This window comes from Myxine glutinosa, chromosome 9 (genome assembly GCF_964187855.1).
Source record: "Myxine glutinosa chromosome 9, kmMyxGlut1.1, whole genome shotgun sequence".
In the NCBI taxonomy this organism is placed as follows: Eukaryota; Metazoa; Chordata; class Myxini; order Myxiniformes; family Myxinidae; genus Myxine; species Myxine glutinosa.
The window spans coordinates 30974478-30997029 of record NC_136269.1 but is presented as its reverse complement, the minus strand read 5'-3'; the positions used below and the strand labels follow the sequence as shown (position 1 = coordinate 30997029).

Genomic DNA, 22552 nt, shown 5'->3' with positions numbered 1-22552 from the left:
ACCTTTCATGCTCTCGTGTATAGGCCATCTGTGGACGCTATTACTATGGAACTACAGAGCATAGAAAGATATGTTGCCATCCTCTATGACCGGACTACCGAGATAAAGCCAGTGAATGACATGCGCCGACACTTGTTCACGAAGAAGGCAAGAACAATTGATCACATTCCCCCAACAGCAGATGCCTTCGAACAACACCTAAAACGTGCATGTTTTCAGGCTGGACACGTATGGAGTCAGGCACTTGTGCCCTACCCAGAACTTCCATCACCAGCTGATTGGGGCTGGATGAAAACAGGGACTTCTTGGACACCAATTTGGACCACAATACCACTGATACAGGGGGCATGTTCAGAGCTTACAAGCTGCCATTGTAAGTCGGTCTGTAAAGGCAACTATAAATGCTCCAGGGCAAATCTGCCCTGCACATCACTGTGTGACTGCGATGGACAGTGCTTGTAGTACTACGCGTCTGTGCGAGAGCCTCCACCTTTCAAGTGCCCACAATATTTTAAGTTAAAACTGCAACTGTGTGTAACTTTGATTAATTAATACCATTCCATTGTTATCAGAGACCAATAAAACAATGTGTATCACTTGGAATTGAAATTTTACCTAAAATACTATGCGATTCAAGGAAAATGGAAACACCATGGCGGCCATCTTGAAATTAAAGATGATGGATGCCAATCTTTATGCAATTGATCCCAATGGATTCAGAGACCATGAAAACATGGGGTAAGACACTGGAACTGTGGTGTTATCGCTCATAGTATAGAAGTTATTGAGGGAAATAGGTCACAGAGGGCGGTCATGTTGAAATTCAATATGGCGGCCACCAGGGGTTCTGAATTTTTGGGTGCCCCTCAGCAAAACAATTGTATAGGTCCATACTACATCTGTGCCAAATTTGGTGCTTTCCTGAAAAAATGAACGATACGCCCTATTTTTCGGTCTTAACTGCCTAAGTATATTGTTTTGATATTGTTCTGTGAAGTTTAGTGAGCAGTTTGGCACTTGTATTAATTTATTCTGTTTTTTGGTTTTGTTTCCAATATTTGAACAGGAGCAGACATCGATGCCTTGTGTGTGACGCCACGGCATGTGGACCGCAAAGACTTTTTTAGCTCTTTCTACGAGAAGTTAAAGCAGCAGGAAGGTGTCAAGAACATTCGTGTGAGCTTTGTTACACAAATGTGTTGCACATTGTGCTGTTTTTAGCCGCGTCGCAGACGCTGCTCATAGTGCCCTCTGCTGTTGTTGTTGTTCTTCTTGTTCTTCTTGTTCTTGCAGAGAAGACAAAACCTCAAAGCTCCACCCATTCTGGGAACCATAGCTCCACCCATTCTGGGAGAGCCTTCATATAAACAAATATCCACCATTTTATTAACTCGCATAGCTTTGAGGCCTGTTTTGTAGGCCCGTGGTGTCTTCCTCTCTCACAGTTTTATTTCAAATCAAATTCGATATATCATTTCATTTTTCACAGTCGCTAACATAGTTTTAGACTCGGTTGAAAAAAAACGAAGAAAATCCGATGAAAGTTGCCCTTTATAGAACGAAATGAATTCTCAAAGGCCTGTAACTTCAAGTCCATTGAGATTTTTTTTTTAAATCGCGGCATGGTCAGTCATACATCGCCCGAAATAAGACACGGGAAAATGCCGAGATATATATATTTTGTTTAAATCGCGGCATGGTCAGTCATACACCGCCCGAAATAACAGACAGGAAAATGCCGAGATATATTAAAAATTCGTCCATTTGATGACAATCGTCACGATGAAATATTTAATTTATACGTCGTCACAATAATGTGGAGAGAGGAGCATAGCTTCGTTCACGTGTCGTCACACACGGGAAATTGCCGAGATTTTTTTTTTTTTAAATCGCGGCATGGTCAGTCATACACCGCCTGAAATAACAGACGGGAAAATGCCGAGATATATTAAAAAATCGTCGCCACACACGGGAAATTGCCGAGATATATTTTCACTTTGCACAAAAATAACATCAAGTAATCGAATCAATAGGAATGTCCTGTGCCTATAACATCGACGTTATAGGCAACGCTGCATCTAGGCATTGTGTAACATCGACGCGGCTTTTGTTTTAATTAAAACTTTTTGTACTTGTTATGTCAAAGGGTACATAAAGAGACGATCTTTGCGTGTTTGTGGATTGAGAATAGAGTTGAGTTATTCTAATAGGACAGGCTTTTGTCATGAACAAGAATCAATGTGACATTGTAGTGCATTACTCTCAGCTGCAGGAAGTTTTGCCTTTTGGTGGCGACGACATTGAGGGTCCATGTTGTGCTTTTAGTGTGGTATGAAGTGTTTTTAAAAGTAGCTCCAGTAGAATGTTTTGGCTAAAATTGATTTTTTTGCTTTTCTGTATTGAATTGGGGTCGAACTATAGGGAAATGATGGGGTTCAAATTTTCCTGGGTCTGGGTCCCCTTCTGGGGGCCCTTTCCACCCTATGACCCCCCGACCCCCCGGACTAGCTTTGCTTAAAATGAACCTACTTTCATAATCGTAGTCGTTTCAGGGGTTTTTGATGATGCTGAATCCATTTTTGACCCTTTTAAAGTGACATGCAGTATACATTCATTTACCCCCGTCATGGGCGAGGTCGGTGGGGGGGGGAGGGGGTGGGTGTTCCGTCAATGGACCCCCGCCCTGTAATAACCCTGCACTTACCTTGGGTAAATAAGAAATCAACATGTCCGACATTGAGTTGTTTGGGGGATTTTTTTTTATGAAGATGAGTCAAAAATGACACATTCTGAGCGATCTACACAGTGTATCATCAAGGGACCCGACAAACTGAACCGTCAGATGAGATGATCCAGCGATTTTTGCACAAGACTATATATGAAATAAAAACTGAAAATACCAATCACAATATACACCTTTATTATTGGGTTTGTTTCACAATGCAATCCAACTAGGATGAAAAACATGCTTTTCAAGAATTGTGGTTAAAAATTGGCAATGTACCTTCGGCTTGCACCTTTTTGATAAACTCAGAATGTTTTAATTTACACAAGTACATAGTAATATTAAAAATAAAAATCCAAACCGAGAACGTAATTATTTATCATCCTTGTCCTTATCCACATCAATTAATCATCACATTCAACTGTTTGCCGATTTATTCGTCATTCTCGTGGGTATCATCCTGAATTACATTTCCGCAATCACTGCCATACCACTTGGAGAGAAGTATAGGGAAGTCTGTTCTTGGAGCAGCTGCACCTTCCTTTACACCCTGATTTACATGCACATTTCGTCAGTTCAATCACAGCTCGAGAGGCGGGCAGGGCGAGACACCTCACTGGAACATAAACGCCTTCCTTAACATTTCAACCATTTTCTTCAATGGGAGGAAGAGCCGGACAGTTGGTAGTGTATGACTTATCATGCATGGCAATGTAATTTGCACGTGTGATATGTGGTAGCAAGGCAGCACAAGTAGGAGGTAACATCTCTTCCTCCATGTTCTTGGAACGAAACATTTCCCATCTTAGAGCTGGTTGGGTTGTGGGACGATCAGTTCGAGTATTTTGGATGAGGAACTGGCAAGTGACGTCAATAACTTTGTCTACTTCTTCATTGCGAATTCCAGAAACTTTGAGAAGATGACTGCCAAAGAGGAGATGAGTGAGGAAGAACTGGAGTAGCCGAGGATTCTCAGTCTTCAAAGCTACCGTTAAATGACCAGTTTCGGTACTCCATCATCTCCTCTCATAGAATGTTTGCCCTGCTCTTCAACTGGTCAATTGTCATTATCCAGCATCGCAGACCGAAGTTTCATAGCAATGCTAACTGCTGTTGGGAGGACGAGATTGTCAGGCTCATGTTTGCGTAGTGATTTGACGAACTGGACATTAGGAAGTCGTTCAGATATCAGTTTTTTCAGATGCTTGCAGTAATGTTCTGTCTCATTAACCTCTACCTGATGCCTCTTCAAAATTGAAAAGTATGCATCATTCACCTCAGCCATGTTTAGGGTAACATCATCGTCAGAGAGGGTGTTATGATTGGAGAGGAGCAGCTGTTCATCACATACAGAGCGAATGAGCTGGGCATTACTGTAATCTAATGGAGCGAAGGTGCGCTGTGCATAATGCAAGCATTTCCTATGATAGTACTTTTCAAGAGCAGAAGCATCCCTGGAGCTCTGTAGCCATGGTCCCATAGAAGAGTCTGCGTTGGTCTACGATGGTCTACGATGGTAGGATCGTGGAGCCCATCCTGTGTCGACGTACGATTTTGTGGCCATCGTAGGTTGGAAAATCATCTTTTGAAATGTTCAAAAGATGGTCTACGATGGTCCACAATCGTAGACTATCGTACGACATCGTCCGACGTCGTACGATATCGTACGATATCGTACGATATCGTACGACAACGTATGACAATCCTGCGAGGACGCAGGATCATCCTGCGTCCTCGTGCGTCCTCTTAGCTACTTTGGGGGTATATAAAACCCAGCCATCAGCCATCACTTCATCATCGGTTCATGCCGACTTGTTCAAAGTGGTCGTGGGCCATCGTAGCCCATCGTATACCAACGCAGGCTCGATGGGACCGTGGCTTTACTCAGATACACAAGTTCTTACACGGTCATCTTGAGTCTTGCGTTTTTTTCCCAGGAAGTTTTTACCCATGTTGTCCGAAAAAAACGCAATGAAGAGTGCCTGAAGCATCATTAGGACAAAAGCTGAAGGACGAGAACAAACACACCTGTGCCTTTGGTGTGGGTTTTGTCCTTTTAGGAAGGGAAGAATCGGTTGCACTGGAAGGTCACCCAGGCCCTCGAGAGGAACATGCAAGAGAATCATGCCGGATTCGTTTACCTCGAAGCCTTTCAATCATGCTCTTGTTGACAATGGGTTTCCGACATTCAGTATGATAACACAGATTTGTGTTCCTCTTCACTCAAGCTACCTAAGCGGTCACTAAGTTTCATATCAAGCTGACCCAAAGATAATCGTTCATTACAGCAAACAATTAGATCTTCCATCATATTTGGGTTATTCACCAGTCTCTTGCTTGGGGTAGCACCCTCATTGCAGATGATGCGCACACTGATTGACATGATGATTACAATGTCTCACCTGAGACAGAAAAAACAAAACAGCATTATCACGTTCCAAAAGTTCCTTGAAATATAACATTCCTAGAATTGATTCATAACACTGGTCAACAGCCAAATTGGTTTTTTTTTTTTTGTTTTTTTTTTTGTATACAAGATCGAGGCTCGTGAAAGAGCGAACATTAATCACACAGAAAGACAAACAGACACATAAAACAAATAACATCGGGAGCGGTAGACAAGATGGGGAGAGAGGGGGAAGGACACAAACACAACATTTGAGAGCAGGGACCGAGAGACATGGAGACATCGAGAGATCTGTGGGAGGGAGAGGGCTTTGGGGGGGAGGCATGTGAAGGGGGGGAGGCATGTGAAGGGGGGGGGGTGGGAGAGGTATAAACATATGGACACTGCCAGGATTTCCAGGAAATAAGTTGGAATTTCAAACAAGGTGGATCTGGGGTGAATTAGTGGGGGTAGAAAAGATCAAGGTTATGGATGGGGGAAGATAAGAGATGGTGGTGAACAGCTGTTTTAAAGACCTGGAGGGAGGAGAGGGATTGAAGGGAGTGTGGGAGTTTGTTCCACAGGCGGGAGAAAAGAGGAATGAAAGAGTGAAGGTGAGCAGAGAGCCGAGATTTCGGCAGTTTAACCATCAGAGGGTTGCTGGCAGATCTTGTGCGACCTGTAGGAATATTTGGGGGACAGAGCACAGAGAGAGCTGGGGGTGCAAGGCCGGAGAGGAGTCGGTAGAAGACAGAAAGACCACCTACCTGCCTGCGGTGAGTGAGTGAAAGGCCCTCAGAGATAGCTTCATCGCGGGAGATTCCAATGATTTTGAAAGCTTTGGATTCAACAGCGTGAAGCCGAGCCAGGTGTGAGGCAGGAGCACCAGCCCATAGGGGAGAACAGTATTCCATAGAGCTGCGGATGAAAGCCTTGTATGTGGTGAGGAGCTCAGGTGTGCCGAGGAAGGACTTCGCACGACGGAGGATGCCCAGTCGGCGACTGGCTTTGGAGGCCAGCTTGGAAATGTGGTTTTCCCAAGAAAGATCATGGCAGATAGTGAGACCCAAAAGCTTGAGTGACAGAACTTCTTGGAGAGGATTGTTGAGAAAGTAGATGGGAGGGTTGTCCAGTCGATCTTTTCGGAGAGACATAGTAAGAGAGTGAGATTTGGCAGGATTGAAAGACATGTTCCACTTGTTTGACCAGTCTGTGATTTTGTCCAGTGATGACTTATTTTCAACTGTTTCTAACTAATTCGGTGCCCACGAATCCGAATCTGACCTTAAAATTTCGCTATCACGTAACCTTGACTTAGTACATCACTAGTGTGGAAAAAATCTTGAGCATGTGAATTTCTTGATTAAGTCTCAATAAGTCTATTTATTGTCACAAAAAATAATATGAACTTAAAGTTTTTATTTACACCACATGAAATAATGTAAATCTTTAAAAATAATATGAACTTCATAAAATATCACAAAAAATAATATGAACTTTAAGTTTTTATTTACATCACATTAAAAGTGCTTCTGAACTTTACTTTTGCATTTGTAGGAGCAATCACTTTCACGCTGTAAAGTCCCAACAGTAGTGGCCCATCATGTTTGGATTGAATCGGCCTTGATATCGAGTCTCCATGATGGCAAATTCCTGGTGAAACCTTTCTCCATGTTCATCACTGACATCACCAAGATTTTGTGGATAGAAGTCCAGATGAGAATGGAAGAAATGTATCTTGAGTGACATTCGAGCACCGAGCACCTGGTAACTCTTCAACATCTTGTCCACAAGCGCTTCATAATTTGGTGCTCGAAAATTTCCAAGGTAATTGTTAGCAAGAGCCACAAAGCTATCCCAAGCAACGTTCTCCAGCTCAGATAGTCTCGTTACAAAGTCCTGATTAGTGAGTACAAGGCGAATTTGAGGACCATTGAAAACACCCACCTTTACTTTAGCCTCAGATACCATGCCTTGGAACTTCATTAGCAAGTAGTGGAAGCCAGCACCATCTTGATCCATGGCCTTCACAAAGTTCTTCATCAAACCAAGTTTCAAATGAAGTGGTGGTAAGAATACCTTCTCAGGGTCAACAAGAGGTTTGTGAATTTCAAATGAAGTGGTATTCCTATGGTATACTGGTTCTCAAAAACTGGATGTGCTAGTGAAAATAATTGGATATCATAATCGAAATCTACTGGTTCATGTTGGTTCGCATCACCTCAAAATATACTAGAACCATAAAACGTTTAAAATTTTGTTGACCAGTTTAATCAGTTGAGATGGACATGAGTTCAGTCCCGGATGGAGGGGGGGACTCCCAGAAGATAGGGGGGCTCCAGCATGAGATATAGGGACAGGAAAATTTGAAGCTCATCATTTTTCAACATCTAGGCTCCAAATCAAACTGAAAATGCAAAAAAAATCAATGTTGGCACACAAATCCTTCGGGATTACACTTCATGCCACACTATTTGCTGTATAGTTATTGTACTAGTTAATTTTGTAAATTTTCACTGACTAACCCGGCATTAGGTTGACACTTTTTGTTAAATATCTATACTTCCCTTGTGGCTGGAATCAGAACTGGTAATGTATGTCCCAAAGGGTAAGAGTGTAATCTGCAGAATGCCACTTAATCCCACAACAAACCCATTGAAATGCACCACTTCTTCCCTCAATTGTCTGTCCTCGCATTGCTTTCGTTTTCCACCTTGGTTGAAGATATGATTAATACAATGGTCATTTCCTTTGCAGTCTGTAGAAGATGCCTTTGTACCTGTCATCAAACTGGACGTGGACAATATTGAGGTAAGGTCTCACTTGCTGGAGGACAAACTATTTAGCATTTTTGACGTTTTCTTTGTCAGATAATTTCATTTTGATTTGTGGGACCTGCTGGATTGTCCTAAATTTGATATCCTCATTCTTGATGCACTTCTTGTATTACATAATTACCTCCACCACCAAAGGTGGATGGAGGTAATGTTTTCACCCCTGTGTCTGTCTGATTGTCTGTTTGTTACTTGCAAAATTGAGGATTTGCCAAGTATATTGGTCGGTCGACTTTATCCTGTCTGTCAATTGTGTACAGGTCAATTCCAAACCGGTCATCATGAAACTTTACCATGCCGTAGAAGTAGTCACAACTGAGAAGCCTATTGATTTTGAGGTCAAAGGTCATCTTGAAATCAAATTTCTAAAATCGTAGTTTTCATCCGGTTGACTTGAAAATGAAACAGCAATTACATAGTGCATCACTGAATTGGGAAACCAACTATATTTGAGGTCAAAAGGTCAAACTTCTAAAATCCTCAATTTTCATCTGAAAACCAATCAATTTTAATCAATGAAACTGACAAGTTGATATATCCATGACAACTTTTTTTGTGGGTGGGGGTAGTTGTTTTTTAAGTATCATGCTCTACATGACATCTTTGTTTTTGTTTATTTGAGGAAGATATCTCAGTTATGGACTGATTAAGACTAAACTTGGTGAACAGGATAGATGTGTGACGAGGACGAATTGATTATATTTCGGTGAAGATCTGGATTCGGATATTAGTACAATTAGTGATTCTTCACCATCGACTTCGAGTGACGAATATAATCAGTTCGACACATTATTACCATTACCATCTTACTATAATTCACCAAATGTCTGTCTGTCCGTCTGTTCCCAGGTACCGCAAAAACGGCTGAACCGATCGCAACAAAATTTTGGGTGGGTAATCCTGGGACCCCTTGGAGTAAATTAGGCTATATTGTTTTCCCAATTTTCCAGTTTTTCCAAACACGATGGAATAATATTTACTGATATGAACAGTGATGTGGCTTTTCTTGAAATTCTACAAATACTGTTTAGATTTTGATGATTTGCGTGTGATATGATTTAACGGATGTTTATATAAATCGTTTAAAATAAAAAAAGCCTTCAATTTCTGATATTTTTCCTTTTCATTTGGGCTTCCCAATTGAAGCCCCGCCCACAGGGCGTGTACCGTTGCTAGTGTGTGTGTGTGTGTGTGTGTGTGTGTGTGTGTGTGTGTGTGTGTGTGTGTGTGTGTGTGTGTGTGTGTGTGTGTGTGTGTGTGTGTGTGTGTGTGTGTGTGTGTGTGTGTGTGTGTGTGTGTGTGTGTAAGAATACTCGCTTCGGATAAGTCTGCTCTTTTGCACCTTTTGACTGATTGTGCTAGGTGAATAAAGAGCTGTATATGTGCTTTTCATCTGTGCTTTGTAATAAATAAGATGCGCATTTTGCACCTCTTCGCTCTCGTCCTTTCATTGATCCGATATGGTGTGTATGTCGTGGATGGCCTGGAGTTCTGCCCCACTGCTTTGCTTCGGTAGTGGTTAGCCAGCGCTGCACTTCTGTTCCGGTCAGAAGTAATCCAAGGTGCGATCCACGGTTAGTTGGCCCGCATTGCCTCCAGATCAACATTATGAGATGGGGGGGCACTGGGAAATTTGGCCGTGGTTGGTTCCAACCTAACGGGCCATGGAGTTGGTTTGAGAAGGTCGGGAGAGGTTTGAGGAGTTTCCCATCATGGCGAACCCTGTAATCTGGTTATGTAACAGTATATATGTATCAGTGAAGTGCCTTCAGGAAGTATTCACACCTCTTGGCATTTTTCACATTTTGTGTGTTACAGCCTGAATTTAAAATAGATAAAATTGAGATTTTTTTTTTTCTCACTGATCTACACATCAAACCCCATAATATCGGTGGAATTTCTTTAATAGAATTTCTTACAAAGTAACTAGAACAGCAATCAGTAGAGAGCATACCCTCTGCCTGGTGAACAGTTTACGTTTTGTATCCCACTGATAGGCCGGATCTGGATTCGGACCTGAGCCAAAAATCTAATCAGCTTGTTCTTGTCACCTAAACAACGCGTCCACCAAGTTTCGTCATAACTCGTCCATAACTTCACCAAAATAACAGAACTGGATCTGGATCTTCACCAAAATTGAATCTATTCTTCCTTATCACACACCGATCCTCTCAACCAAGTTTCGTCCAAATCCGTCCACAACCTTTTGAGATCCTGCTATGTATCATTTTTGGCCCAATCTCCCAATGGTGAAGAATCACTTAAAAAATTCTACGAGCAGGATCCGAATCCGGATCTTCATCAAAATCTAATCATTTCGTCCTTGTCATACATGCTACCTCTCTGCCAGATTTCGTCTGAATCCGTCCACAACTTTTTAAGACGTCTTTGACTTCAGACAAATGGACAGACAAACAGACAGGGGTGAAAACATAACCTCCATCCACCTTTGGTGGCAGAGGTAATTTAAAATGAAAAGCTGAAATGTCTTGTCAATAAGTATTCAACACCTTTGTTATGACACTCCAGAACATTTTATTATATTTAAAATCGATTTTAAATTCAGGCTGTTACTTCGACTTTTTCGTGTGTGTGTGTGTGTGTGTGTGTGTGTGTGTGTGTGTGTGTGTGTGTGTGTGTGTGTGTGTGTGTGTGTGTGTGTGTGTACACACACACATACTTATGTAGTTGTAGCCAAAAATATTGGCACCCTTCCACTTTTTTCAAACAATGCACCATTTTTTCCAGAAAATTGTTGAAATCAAAAAATATTTTTGGATCCACATTTGTATTGCTTTGGTTTGCAGTGGAACAAAACAAAAAAGCTGAAAAAATTACTAAATCTTAGCTTATTCCACACAAAAATCATAAAATGGCCAGACAATATTTTTGGCACCTTTTAGAAGTTGTTAGAAATAATTAGATTTCAAGCAGGTGATTCTCCTTTACTTTGGAATTGAACTCACCTGTGGTGAATTGCAGGTCCCTGCAATATAAAAATCACTCGTACAACCAGTTTGAATGGAGAAAAGTAGTCATTCTGCTGTTTTGTTTCACTGTGTGTACCGCAATGAGCAAGAAGAAAAGAAAGAAAACCAGAGAATTGTCAGTGGTCAAAAATGCCAGCAGAGAGGTCAAGGAAGCTCATCCATGGCTATTGAAAGCGCTCGACTGCAATTATTTTGTCCATAGGCCGTGCTCCCAAATATTACGTCTCGGGTGTCAATAATTTTGTCAATGCGATTTCTTTTTATTTTTTTATTTAAAAATATATATTGTGTTCTGAATCAAAAACAAAGGTTCTGTAATATTAACTGTGAAATAAAGAATTGTGGAGACAAAATACTTTTGTCAATTTCAATTTATTTTTAGAGACAATTGTGAGTTATTTGAAAAAAAGGTCCAAGTGTGCCAATATTTTTGGCCACAACTGTGTATGTATGTATGTATGTATGTATGTATGTATGTATGTATGTATGTATGTATCGTATATACGTAAATAAAACAGATGGCTATCCATTCGTCCGTTCGCGGTTACGCTGATTGGCTGTGTGAGGCTTTGTTCAATGTGATTGGCTCCTGGCAAGATTGAAATGTATCATATGGGCGTATTAAAAGGTGATATTCAAATTATGAATCCGTATTTCACAATTTGAACTCGTGGCCTAAATAATTGTCAATTTAGAGTGAAATCAGGACAAAATTAGAAAAAAGCGTTTTTTTTAATGAAATAATTTAATGGGCTGCATGGGACATGAGGTAAAATAGCTCCAAAATTCTTTCTTTTTTTTCTTTTCTTTTTTAACTCTTAAAGGTAATTATTGTATGTTTGATTTTATTTTACACCCACCAGACATTGTCACCATCTTTTTGGATTTGAATTCTACTTTTATTGTACATTTTTAATGAATAGTAATACATATAACATGGAATCAGTTTGATTATCAACAGTGCTCAGGTACAACCTCGGCTGACAAGATGACCAAGGTACGCACCCTCGCCTCTGAGCTGTCTATCCTGGGTTTGAATCCCGACCCATCTATAAACTGTCATCCCAGTGTTTAACAGACTAAATCATCAATTTGTGCCATCCCTCCGATGGACATTAAACTGGGTGTCCCGTCTTCCGACATTAGTTTGTGGACATTAAAGATCCCCATTAAAGGGGATCTCCTTGTGGACATTTAAAGATGTGGACATTAAAGATCTCCGATTGACATTAAAGGTGGGGTTTTTGGTTTTCGGTGGGGTTTTTGGTCTTCGGTGGGGTTTTTGGTCTTCGGTGGGGTTTTTGGTCTTCGGTGGGGCTTTTGGTCTTCGGTGGGGCTTTTGGTCTTCGGTGGGGTTTTTGGTCTTCGGTGGGGTTTTTGGTCTTCGGTGGGGTTTTTGGTCTTCGGTGGGGTTTTTGGTCTTCGGTGGGGTTTTTGGTCTTCGGTGGGGTTTTTGGTCTTCGGTGGGGTTTTTGGTCTTCGGTGGGGTTTTTGGTCTTCGGTGGGGTTTTTGGTCTTCGGTGGGGTTTTTGGTCTTCGGTGGGGTTTTTGGTCTTCGGTGGGGCTTTGGGTCTTCGGTGGGGCTTTGGGTCTTCGGTGGGGCTTTGGGTCTTCGGTGGGGCTTTGGGTCTTCGGTGGGGCTTTGGGTCTTCGGTGGGGCTTTGGGTCTTCGGTGGGGCTTTGGGTCTTCGGTGTGGTTTTTGGTCTTCGGTGTGGTTTTTGGTCTTCGGTGGGGTTTTGGTGGTTTTGAGGGTCTTAGGGGACTTAAAGTGTCGTCAAAGGTCTGAGGGGTTTCAGCATTGTAAACGTAATTAAGAGGGTGTTGATTTTATTTGAAGAAGACGTTTTGGTCGCATATAAACACAAACAAACAAACAAACATAACCATATACGTTTGCTCTATTATAATATATTTTGCGGGTTTCACAAGGTGGAACGGAGTCCTTCCATGGCCCAAACCCTTGCTTGTTCAGATCACGTTTCTCTGACAAAGTCTTGATGTTTTGTTCTTCTCGTACCTGTTCCAAGTGCTCTTGAATCGTCACAAAACCCATACAGCCTAAAACTGTAGTTCCTTTGTTGTAATATTTCCAGGCACAGTTTTCAAAATCTCTGAGGTTCTTTCTACCGTTTGCTTTGTTTTTACCGTTGCTCCGACTTGCACAATGTTGGCACTGCTCAGTTTGTAGGTTTGTTTGACTTTTCCAGATCCGAGCACTTGGCAATTTTTATTTATTTATTTAATTCTTGCTAATTAGGCTAATCCTCCATTGTGAATCGATTTGTAGCGATTGTAAAATTCCAAGTTGTCCTGTTGTTTCGAACCTCAGGCTGAATAAATGTCCCATCGCTTGTCCTTATCCCATTGTTATGACAATGATTGAAAATTTCAATCGTCCGAAAGTTTTGACCCGAGGCAGAACAAAACATCCCATCTCATTTGGAATTTTACCAATTTGATTACTCACTTCAACTCTATCAATTGGTCGAGGGTCCTACGTTGACCATTCACGACTGTTCACGCTGATTTAAATTCCACCAATGTTGAATAAACGGTTTTTTAAGTTCGAGCTTTCACCATTATTACACCATTATATATTTATAATTATTATATCATTATTTATTTCACCATTATATTAGTTTAGAGCTACCACATAGCATTCTGGAAAGTTGTACCATGTCCTGTATCGGCTAGCAGTTTGGCAATTAAAACCCAGATCCACTTCCTTGTGTTATTTACCTGTACAATGGGGACAATTCAAATCTGTCAGGAACTCAAGGCTACAATGGACATATGAACCAAACCGAACACAATAAAATGAACAATGGCACTTTATCTGCAGCAAATTATGCCTTATAGCCATTATGGAGGATAGCAACGGGTAGATGGTTCCACATCCAAGTACACCTTGTAGCTTCCTGCACTTTCGGACCATCCTGTTATTGTTGACAGGTGGCGACTCTGTGACCATAGACCGGACGTTTTTTGAGTGCTCTTTCGCACTTTTTCTTTCAGCTCCTCCTCCTCATCCTCGAAAGTGCACTTCACTCATGAGTTCCATGAAGGGCCAGAGAGGTGTCTGTGATGTGCAACCACTTGAGTATGTGACATGCTATGAAGTGCAATCATGTTTAGTGCTTTGCCATAGTGTACTTCACATGTACAATGTGCTTGTCAAGTGATGTTTTCCCACCATTCACGGCGTTTTACTGTATAACAAAATATGCCGCTGCTTGTCGTGGCCTGGATACAGGCGATGCGATAAGCCCACAGGAAAACAGTTGGGATCCCTCTTGAGGGTTGGGGGGGGGGGGGTCTGCGAACTGTTCATGGGGTCCCGGGAGGCATCTACCCGGTACTGGGTGGGCATCCGGGGACCGGATCCTGAGACCTGGAGAGGCTGCCCGGAACCCCGGAAACTTTTTCTTGATGCCGGTAATATTATTGCTTTGTTCTTCTTAGCGCAACATTATATTTCACATTCAAAGCCTGGTGTTGGCTTAGCGGTTAGGGTGCTGGCTTGGGATCCTGGGTTCGAATCCCGTTCGATCGCTGAATTAACACCAGGGGGGTTGACTCAGCCTGTCATCCTTCCGAGGTCGGCAAATTGAGTACCAGCTTACTGGAAATTCCCTGTTTGTCGCAAGAGGCAACTAACAGGGTTGGCTGCAGGAAGGGTATCCGGCCATAAAACATTGCTTCAAAAAGGGGACCACGGTACCCAAAAAAGGCCAACCCCTGCTCTGTGGGGAAAAATGGCCTCTAAAGGTGGTCTCTCATCCAAAGGTAGAGGAAGCAATAAGTCTCACAATTTGAACTTTTTACAATTTGTATGTTCTCTGCTATATATATATATATATATATATATATATATATACCTTCTGTGTGATAGCATGTTTGCCTTGCCTGGTGCACATTTTTACATCTTGTAGCAGCATGCTTATTATTAAGGACAATAAGGCAAAAAAAGAAAAAATTCCCATCGTCTTTTCGAGGGAATTCCCCATTATCGACGGACCTGATAAAAGCTTGCATTGGTATTGGTATGTGGCCGTATTGAAATGACTATAGTTTGAACCACCTGCACTAACAGGATTCTGTTTCTCTTTACAAAATCCTGTTTGTGTCTGCTCCAACTCGTATTCAGTCCGTACCTATTCCCAACATAATGTTAATCCGATGTTCTATTTGATGTGGTTGGTAAAGTAAGCCGGATAAATTAACTGCAGAATGTGCCGTCTGTAAATACATCTGAGTGTGTTTAACATTCGTGTAGATATGTTGTGTAACGCTGTGTTATGTTCTCGATATCTACAGATTGACCTCTTGTTTGCAAAGCTGCAACGACAAAGTGTTCCTGAAGAACTGGAACTACGTCACGACGAAATACTAATTAATCTCGATATTCGCTGCATCAGGAGCCTTAATGGTAAGTTTTAAAAGAATACCTTGGTTTGTTGCAAATGGTTACTTTATAAACGTTGTTTTTACGCACCTAGTTTCCCCACGGCCATCCATGTCTTATAAACGTTTTATTGATCAAATCCATTGTTTATCTTGCTCGCTCATGCATACTGACACGTGTTCACAGACTCGTATGGTGTTGTGTCCCTGGGAGTTGCGTGTCCTGGCTGACTGCCTAATTGGCTATTCAGTGAGAATTTGTGAACAGATCCAACTTGAAATGGGCTGCAATGATAGTGCTGTAACTTTGCTGTTGATAGATGGGGAAGCATTGGTCTTTAGACATTGGTCAGTGTTGGCTTTTTACTTGTCAATTGGTGTGGCATTAGCAAGTTTCATATGCAGAGGACAGATTTCCTTTGGAGAAGGATTCTTCATATATATATATATACACACACACACGTTTTTTTTTTTGGTTTTTTTAAAAATCCCTTTTCCTTTTCTGTTCCTCACAATTATATCCCTCTTTCATTCACAGAGACACACACACTTAATTAATTGTACAGTATCGGTTGTTCCTAAAGTTAAATAATTTAAAGGATTGTTGTAAATGATGTTAATTTTACAACATCCCATATTCAACTTTATTTAAATTGTAAACCTCAAACATAGTTTCTCCACCTAAAGCAAAAACCTTAACCCGTAAGCAATTACACACACACACACACACACACACACACACACACACACACACACACACACACACACACACACACACACACACACACACACACACACACACACACACACACACACACACACACACACACACACACACACACACACACACACGCGCGCACACACACACACACACACGCACACACACACACACACACACCATTTATCTTTGGCGTCATGTGTCAATTTAGATGTTTTCATGATTTTTGTTTGTGTGGATAACACCAGGATTTTTCAGATACACGTGCATTACGCAGCTAATCATGGATCCCAAAGGCAATACACGACTGCCTGCACAAATTGTCGGGAAATTAATCAAATAGCATTTACTGCTCCATTTTATTCGTTTGCTGGCAAATATCACCCACAGCTTCACTGAAGGGAATACCAAGAGGGGGGGGGGAGATGGGAGGTGGAGATAAAAAGGGCGGGGAGAGAAGGGTGGGGAGGAGATAGAAGGGCGGGGGGGAGGGAATGGAGGGGGGAGAGAAGGGTGGGGGGAGGAGAGAGAAGGGTGGAGTGGAGGCGCGACAGAGGGGCGAGATAGGAGAGAGAGGGGTGAGATAGGGGAGAGAGGCGTGAGATCGGGGAGAGGCGCGAGATCGGGGAGAGGCGCGAGATCGGGGAGAGAGGCGCGAGATCGGGGAGAGAGGCGCGAGATCGGGGAGAGAGGCGCGAGATCGGGGAGAGAGGCGCGAGATCGGTGAGAGGCGCGAGATCGGTGAGAGAGGCGCGAGATCGGGGAGAGAGGCGCGAGATCGGGGAGAGAGGCGCGAGATCGGGGAGAGAGGCGCGAGATCGGGGAGAGAGGCGCGAGATCGGGGAGAGAGGCGCGAGATCGGGGAGAGAGGCGCGAGATCGGGGAGAGAGGCGCGAGATCGGGGAGAGAGGCGCGAGATCGGGGAGAGGCGCGAGATCGGGGAGAGGCGCGAGATCGGGGAGAGGCGCGAGATCGGGGGGAGAGGCGCGAGATCGGGGGGAGAGGCGCGAGATCGGGGGGAGAGGCGCGAGATCGGGGGGAGAGGCGGGCGAGATCGGGGGGAGAGGCGGGCGAGATCGGGGGGAGAGGCGGGCGAGATCGGGGGGAGAGGCGGGCGAGATCGGGGGGAGAGGCGGGCGAGATCGGGGGGAGAGGCGGGCGAGATCGGGGGGAGAGGCGGGCGAGATCGGGGGGAGAGGCGGGCGAGATCGGGGGGAGAGGCGGGCGAGATCGGGGGGAGAGGCGGGCGAGATCAGGGGAGAGGCGGGCGAGATCGGGGGGAGAGGCGGGCGAGATCGGGGGGAGAGGCGGGCGAGATCGGGGGGAGAGGCGGGCGAGATCGGGGGGAGAGGCGGGCGAGATCGGGGGGAGAGGCGGGCGGAGAGGCGGGGGGAGAGGCGGGCGAGATCGGGGGGAGAGGCGGGCGAGATCGGGGGGAGAGGCGGGCGAGATCGGGGGGAGAGGCGGGCGAGATCGGGGGGAGAGGCGGGCGAGATCGGGGGGAGAGGCGGGCGAGATCGGGGGGAGAGGCGGGCGAGATCGGGGGGAGAGGCGGGCGAGATCGGGGGGAGAGGCGGGCGAGATCGGGGGGAGAGGCGGGCGAGATCGGGGGGAGAGGCGGGCGAGATCGGGGGGAGAGGCGGGCGAGATCGGGGGGAGAGGCGGGCGAGATCGGGGGGAGAGGCGGGCGAGATCGGGGGGAGAGGCGGGCGAGATCGGGGGGAGAGGCGGGCGAGATCGGGGGGAGAGGCGGGCGAGATCGGGGGGAGAGGCGGGCGAGATCGGGGGGAGAGGCGGGCGAGATCGGGGGGAGAGGCGGGCGAGATCGGGGGGAGAGGCGGGCGAGATCGGGGGGAGAGGCGGGCGAGATCGGGGGGAGAGGCGGGCGAGATCGGGGGGAGAGGCGGGCGAGATCGGGGGGAGAGGCGGGCGAGATCGGGGGGAGAGGCGGGCGAGATCGGGGGGAGAGGCGGGCGAGATCGGGGGGAGAGGCGGGCGAGATCGGGGGGAGAGGCGGGCGAGATCGGGGGGAGAGGCGGGCGAGATCGGGGGGAGAGGCGGGCGAGATCGGGGGGAGAGGCGGGCGAGATCGGGGGGAGAGGCGGGCGAGATCGGGGGGAGAGGCGGGCGAGATCGGGGGGAGAGGCGGGCGAGATCGGGGGGAGAGGCGGGCGAGATCGGGGGGAGAGGCGGGCGAGATCGGGGGGAGAGGCGGGCGAGATCGGGGGGAGAGGCGGGCGAGATCGGGGGGAGAGGCGGGCGAGATCGGGGGGAGAGGCGGGCGAGATCGGGGGGAGAGGCGGGCGAGATCGGGGGGAGAGGCGGGCGAGATCGGGGGGAGAGGCGGGCGAGATCGGGGGGAGAGGCGGGCGAGATCGGGGGGAGAGGCGGGCGAGATCGGGGGGAGAGGCGGGCGAGATCGGGGGGAGAGGCGGGCGAGATCGGGGGGAGAGGCGGGCGAGATCGGGGGGAGAGGCGGGCGAGATCGGGGGGAGAGGCGGGCGAGATCGGGGGGAGAGGCGGGCGAGATCGGGGGGAGAGGCGGGCGAGATCGGGGGGGAGAGGCGGGCGAGATCGGGGGGAGAGGCGGGCGAGATCGGGGGGAGAGGCGGGCGAGATCGGGGGGGAGAGGCGGGCGAGATCGGGGGGGAGAGGCGGGCGAGATCGGGGGGGAGAGGCGGGCGAGATCGGGGGGGAGAGGCGGGCGAGATCGGGGGGAGAGGCGGGCGAGATCGGGGGGAGAGGCGGGCGAGATCGGGGGGAGAGGCGGGCGAGATCGGGGGGAGAGGCGGGCGAGATCGGGGGGAGAGGCGGGCGAGATCGGGGGGAGAGGCGGGCGAGATCGGGGGGAGAGGCGGGCGAGATCGGGGGGAGAGGCGGGCGAGATCGGGGGGAGAGGCGGGCGAGATCGGGGGGAGAGGCGGGCGAGATCGGGGGGAGAGGCGGGCGAGATCGGGGGGAGAGGCGGGCGAGATCGGGGGGAGAGGCGGGCGAGATCGGGGGGAGAGGCGGGCGAGATCGGGGGGAGAGGCGGGCGAGATCGGGGGGAGAGGCGGGCGAGATCGGGGGGAGAGGCGGGCGAGATCGGGGGGAGAGGCGGGCGAGATCGGGGGGAGAGGCGGGCGAGATCGGGGGGAGAGGCGGGCGAGATCGGGGGGAGAGGCGGGCGAGATCGGGGGGAGAGGCGGGCGAGATCGGGGGGAGAGGCGGGCGAGATCGGGGGGAGAGGCGGGCGAGATCGGGGGGAGAGGCGGGCGAGATCGGGGGGAGAGGCGGGCGAGATCGGGGGGAGAGGCGGGCGAGATCGGGGGGAGAGGCGGGCGAGATCGGGGGGAGAGGCGGGCGAGATCGGGGGGAGAGGCGGGCGAGATCGGGGGGAGAGGCGGGCGAGATCGGGGGGAGAGGCGGGCGAGATCGGGGGGAGAGGCGGGCGAGATCGGGGGGAGAGGCGGGCGAGATCGGGGGGAGAGGCGGGCGAGATCGGGGGGAGAGGCGGGCGAGATCGGGGGGAGAGGCGGGCGAGATCGGGGGGAGAGGCGGGCGAGATCGGGGGGAGAGGCGGGCGAGATCGGGGGGAGAGGCGGGCGCGCGAGGAGAGGAGAGGGGGGCGCGCGAGGAGAGGAGAGGGGGGGCGCGCGAGGAGAGGAGAGGGGGGCGCGCGAGGAGAGGAGAGGCGGGCGCGCGAGGAGAGGAGAGGGGGGCGCGCGAGGAGAGGAGAGGGGGGCGCGCGAGGAGAGGAGAGGGGGGCGCGCGAGGAGAGGAGAGGGGGGGCGCGCGAGGAGAGGAGAGGGGGGCGCGCGAGGAGAGGAGAGGGGGGCGCGCGAGGAGAGGAGAGGGGGGCGCGCGAGGAGAGGAGAGGGGGGCGCGCGAGGAGAGGAGAGGGGGGCGCGCGAGGAGAGGAGAGGGGGGCGCGCGAGGAGAGGAGAGGGGGGCGCGCGAGGAGAGGAGAGGGGGGCGCGCGAGGAGAGGAGAGGGGGGCGCGCGAGGAGAGGAGAGGGGGGCGCGCGAGGAGAGGAGAGGGGGGCGCGCGAGGAGAGGAGAGGGGGGCGCGCGAGGAGAGGAGAGGGGGGCGCGCGAGGAGAGGAGAGGGGGGGCGCGCGAGGAGAGGAGAGGGGGGCGCGCGAGGAGAGGAGAGGGGGGCGCGCGAGGAGAGGAGAGGGGGGCGCGCGAGGAGAGGAGAGGGGGGGCGCGAGGAGAGGAGAGGGGGGGCGCGCGAGGAGAGGAGAGGGGGGGCGCGCGAGGCGAGGAGAGGGGGGGCGCGCGAGGAGAGGAGAGGGGGGCGCGCGAGGAGAGGAGAGGGGGTGCGCGCGAGGAGAGGAGGGGGGGGCGCGCGAGGCGAGGAGAGGGGGGCGCGCGAGGAGAGGAGAGGGGGGCGCGCGAGGAGAGGAGAGGGGGGCGCGCGAGGAGAGGAGAGGGGGGGCGCGCGAGGCGAGGAGAGGGGGGGCGCGCGAGGCGAGGAGAGGGGGGCGCGCGAGGAGAGGAGAGGGGGGCGCGCGAGGAGAGGAGAGGGGGGGCGCGCGAGGAGAGGAGAGGGGGGGCGCGCGAGGCGAGGAGAGGGGGGCGCGCGAGGAGAGGAGAGGGGGGCGCGCGAGGAGAGGAGAGAGGGGGGCGCGCGAGGAGAGGAGAGGGGGCGCGCGAGGAGAGGAGAGGGAGGGGGGCGCGCGAGGAGAGGAGGGGGGGCGCGCGAGGAGAGGAGAGGGGGGCGCGCGAGAGGAGGAGGGGGGCGCGCGAGGAGAGGAGAGGAGAGGGGGGCGCGCGAGGAGAGGAGAGGAGAGGGGGGCGCGCGAGGAGAGGAGAGGAGAGGGGGGCGCGCGAGGAGAGGAGAGGAGAGGGGGGCGCGCGAGGAGAGGAGAGGAGAGGGGGGCGCGCGAGGAGAGGAGAGGAGAGGGGGGCGCGCGAGGAGAGGAGAGGAGAGGGGGGGCGCGCGAGGAGAGGAGAGGAGAGGGGGGGCGCGCGAGGAGAGGAGAGGAGAGGGGGGCGCGCGAGGAGAGGAGAGGAGAGGGGGGGCGCGCGAGGAGAGGAGAGGAGAGGGGGGCGCGCGAGGAGAGGAGAGGAGAGGGGGGCGCGCGAGGAGAGGAGAGGAGAGGGGGGGCGCGCGAGGAGAGGAGAGGAGAGGGGGGGCGCGCGAGGAGAGGAGAGGAGAGGGGGGCGCGCGAGGAGAGGAGAGGAGAGGGGGGCGCGCGAGGAGAGGAGAGGAGAGGGGGGCGCGCGAGGAGAGGAGAGGAGAGGGGGCGCGCGAGGAGAGGAGAGGAGAGGGGGCGCGCGAGGAGAGGAGAGGAGAGGGGGGCGCGCGAGGAGAGGAGAGGAGAGGGGGGCGCGCGAGGAGAGGAGAGGAGAGGGGGGCGCGCGAGGAGAGGAGAGGAGAGGGGGGCGCGCGAGGAGAGGAGAGGAGAGGGGGGCGCGCGAGGAGAGGAGAGGAGAGGGGGGCGCGCGAGGAGAGGAGAGGAGAGGGGGCGCGCGAGGAGAGGAGAGGAGAGGGGGGCGCGCGAGGAGAGGAGCAGGAGAGGGGGCGCGCGAGGAGAGGAGAGGAGAGGGGGCGCGCGAGGAGAGGAGAGGAGAGGGGGGCGCGCGAGGAGAGGAGAGGAGAGGGGGGCGCGCGAGGAGAGGAGAGGGGGGGCGCGCGAGGAGAGGAGAGGGGGGGCGCGCGAGGAGAGGAGAGGGGGGCGCGCGAGGAGAGGAGAGGGGGGGCGCGCGAGGAGAGGAGAGGGGGGCGCGCGAGGAGAGGAGAGGGGGGCGCGCGAGGAGAGGAGAGGGGGGCGCGCGAGGAGAGGAGAGGGGGGCGCGCGAGGAGAGGAGAGGGGGGCGCGCGAGGAGAGGAGAGGGGGGCGCGCGAGGAGAGGAGAGGGGGGCGCGCGAGGAGAGGAGAGGGGGGCGCGCGAGGAGAGGAGAGGGGGGCGCGCGAGGAGAGGAGAGGGGGGGCGCGCGAGGAGAGGAGAGGGGGGCGCGCGAGGAGAGGAGAGGGGGGCGCGCGAGGAGAGGAGAGGGGGGCGCGCGAGGAGAGGAGAGGGGGGCGCGCGAGGAGAGGAGAGGGGGGCGCGCGAGGAGAGGAGAGGGGGGCGCGCGAGGAGAGGAGAGGGGGGGCGCGCGAGGAGAGGAGAGGGGGGCGCGCGAGGAGAGGAGAGGGGGGGCGCGCGAGGAGAGGAGAGGGGGGCGCGCGAGGAGAGGAGAGGGGGGCGCGCGAGGAGAGGAGAGGGGGGCGCGCGAGGAGAGGAGAGGGGGGGCGCGCGAGGAGAGGAGAGGGGGGCGCGCGAGGAGAGGAGCGGGGGGCGCGCGAGGAGAGGAGAGGGGGGGCGCGAGAGCGCGCGAGGAGAGGAGGAGCGGGGGGGGGGGGCGGGGGGCGCGCGAGGAGAGGAGAGGGGGGGCGCGCGAGGAGAGGAGAGGGGGGCGCGCGAGGAGAGGAGAGGGGGGGCGCGCGAGGAGAGGAAGGAGGGGGGGGCGCAGCGAGGAGAGGAGAGGGGGGGGCGCGCGAGGAGAGGAGAGGGGGGGCGCGAGAG

General features: G+C 51.0%; 1 protein-coding gene across 2 annotated transcripts in view; it reads left to right on the top strand.

Moving 5' to 3' along the window:
* Window positions 1-22552, top strand: part of LOC137435496 (poly(A) polymerase beta) — a 97133-nt gene that overhangs the window by 19696 nt on the left and 54885 nt on the right. Inside the window, exons 5-7 of one of the 2 annotated variants that reach the window (XM_078784251.1) lie at window positions 1067-1176; window positions 7869-7922; window positions 15254-15365. In XM_078784251.1, coding sequence (XP_078640377.1) covers window positions 1067-1176; window positions 7869-7922; window positions 15254-15365 — 276 coding nt within the window. The remainder of the gene's footprint in view (window positions 1-1066; window positions 1177-7868; window positions 7923-15253; window positions 15366-22552) is intronic. The other variant, XM_078784252.1, reaches the window with a different exon arrangement.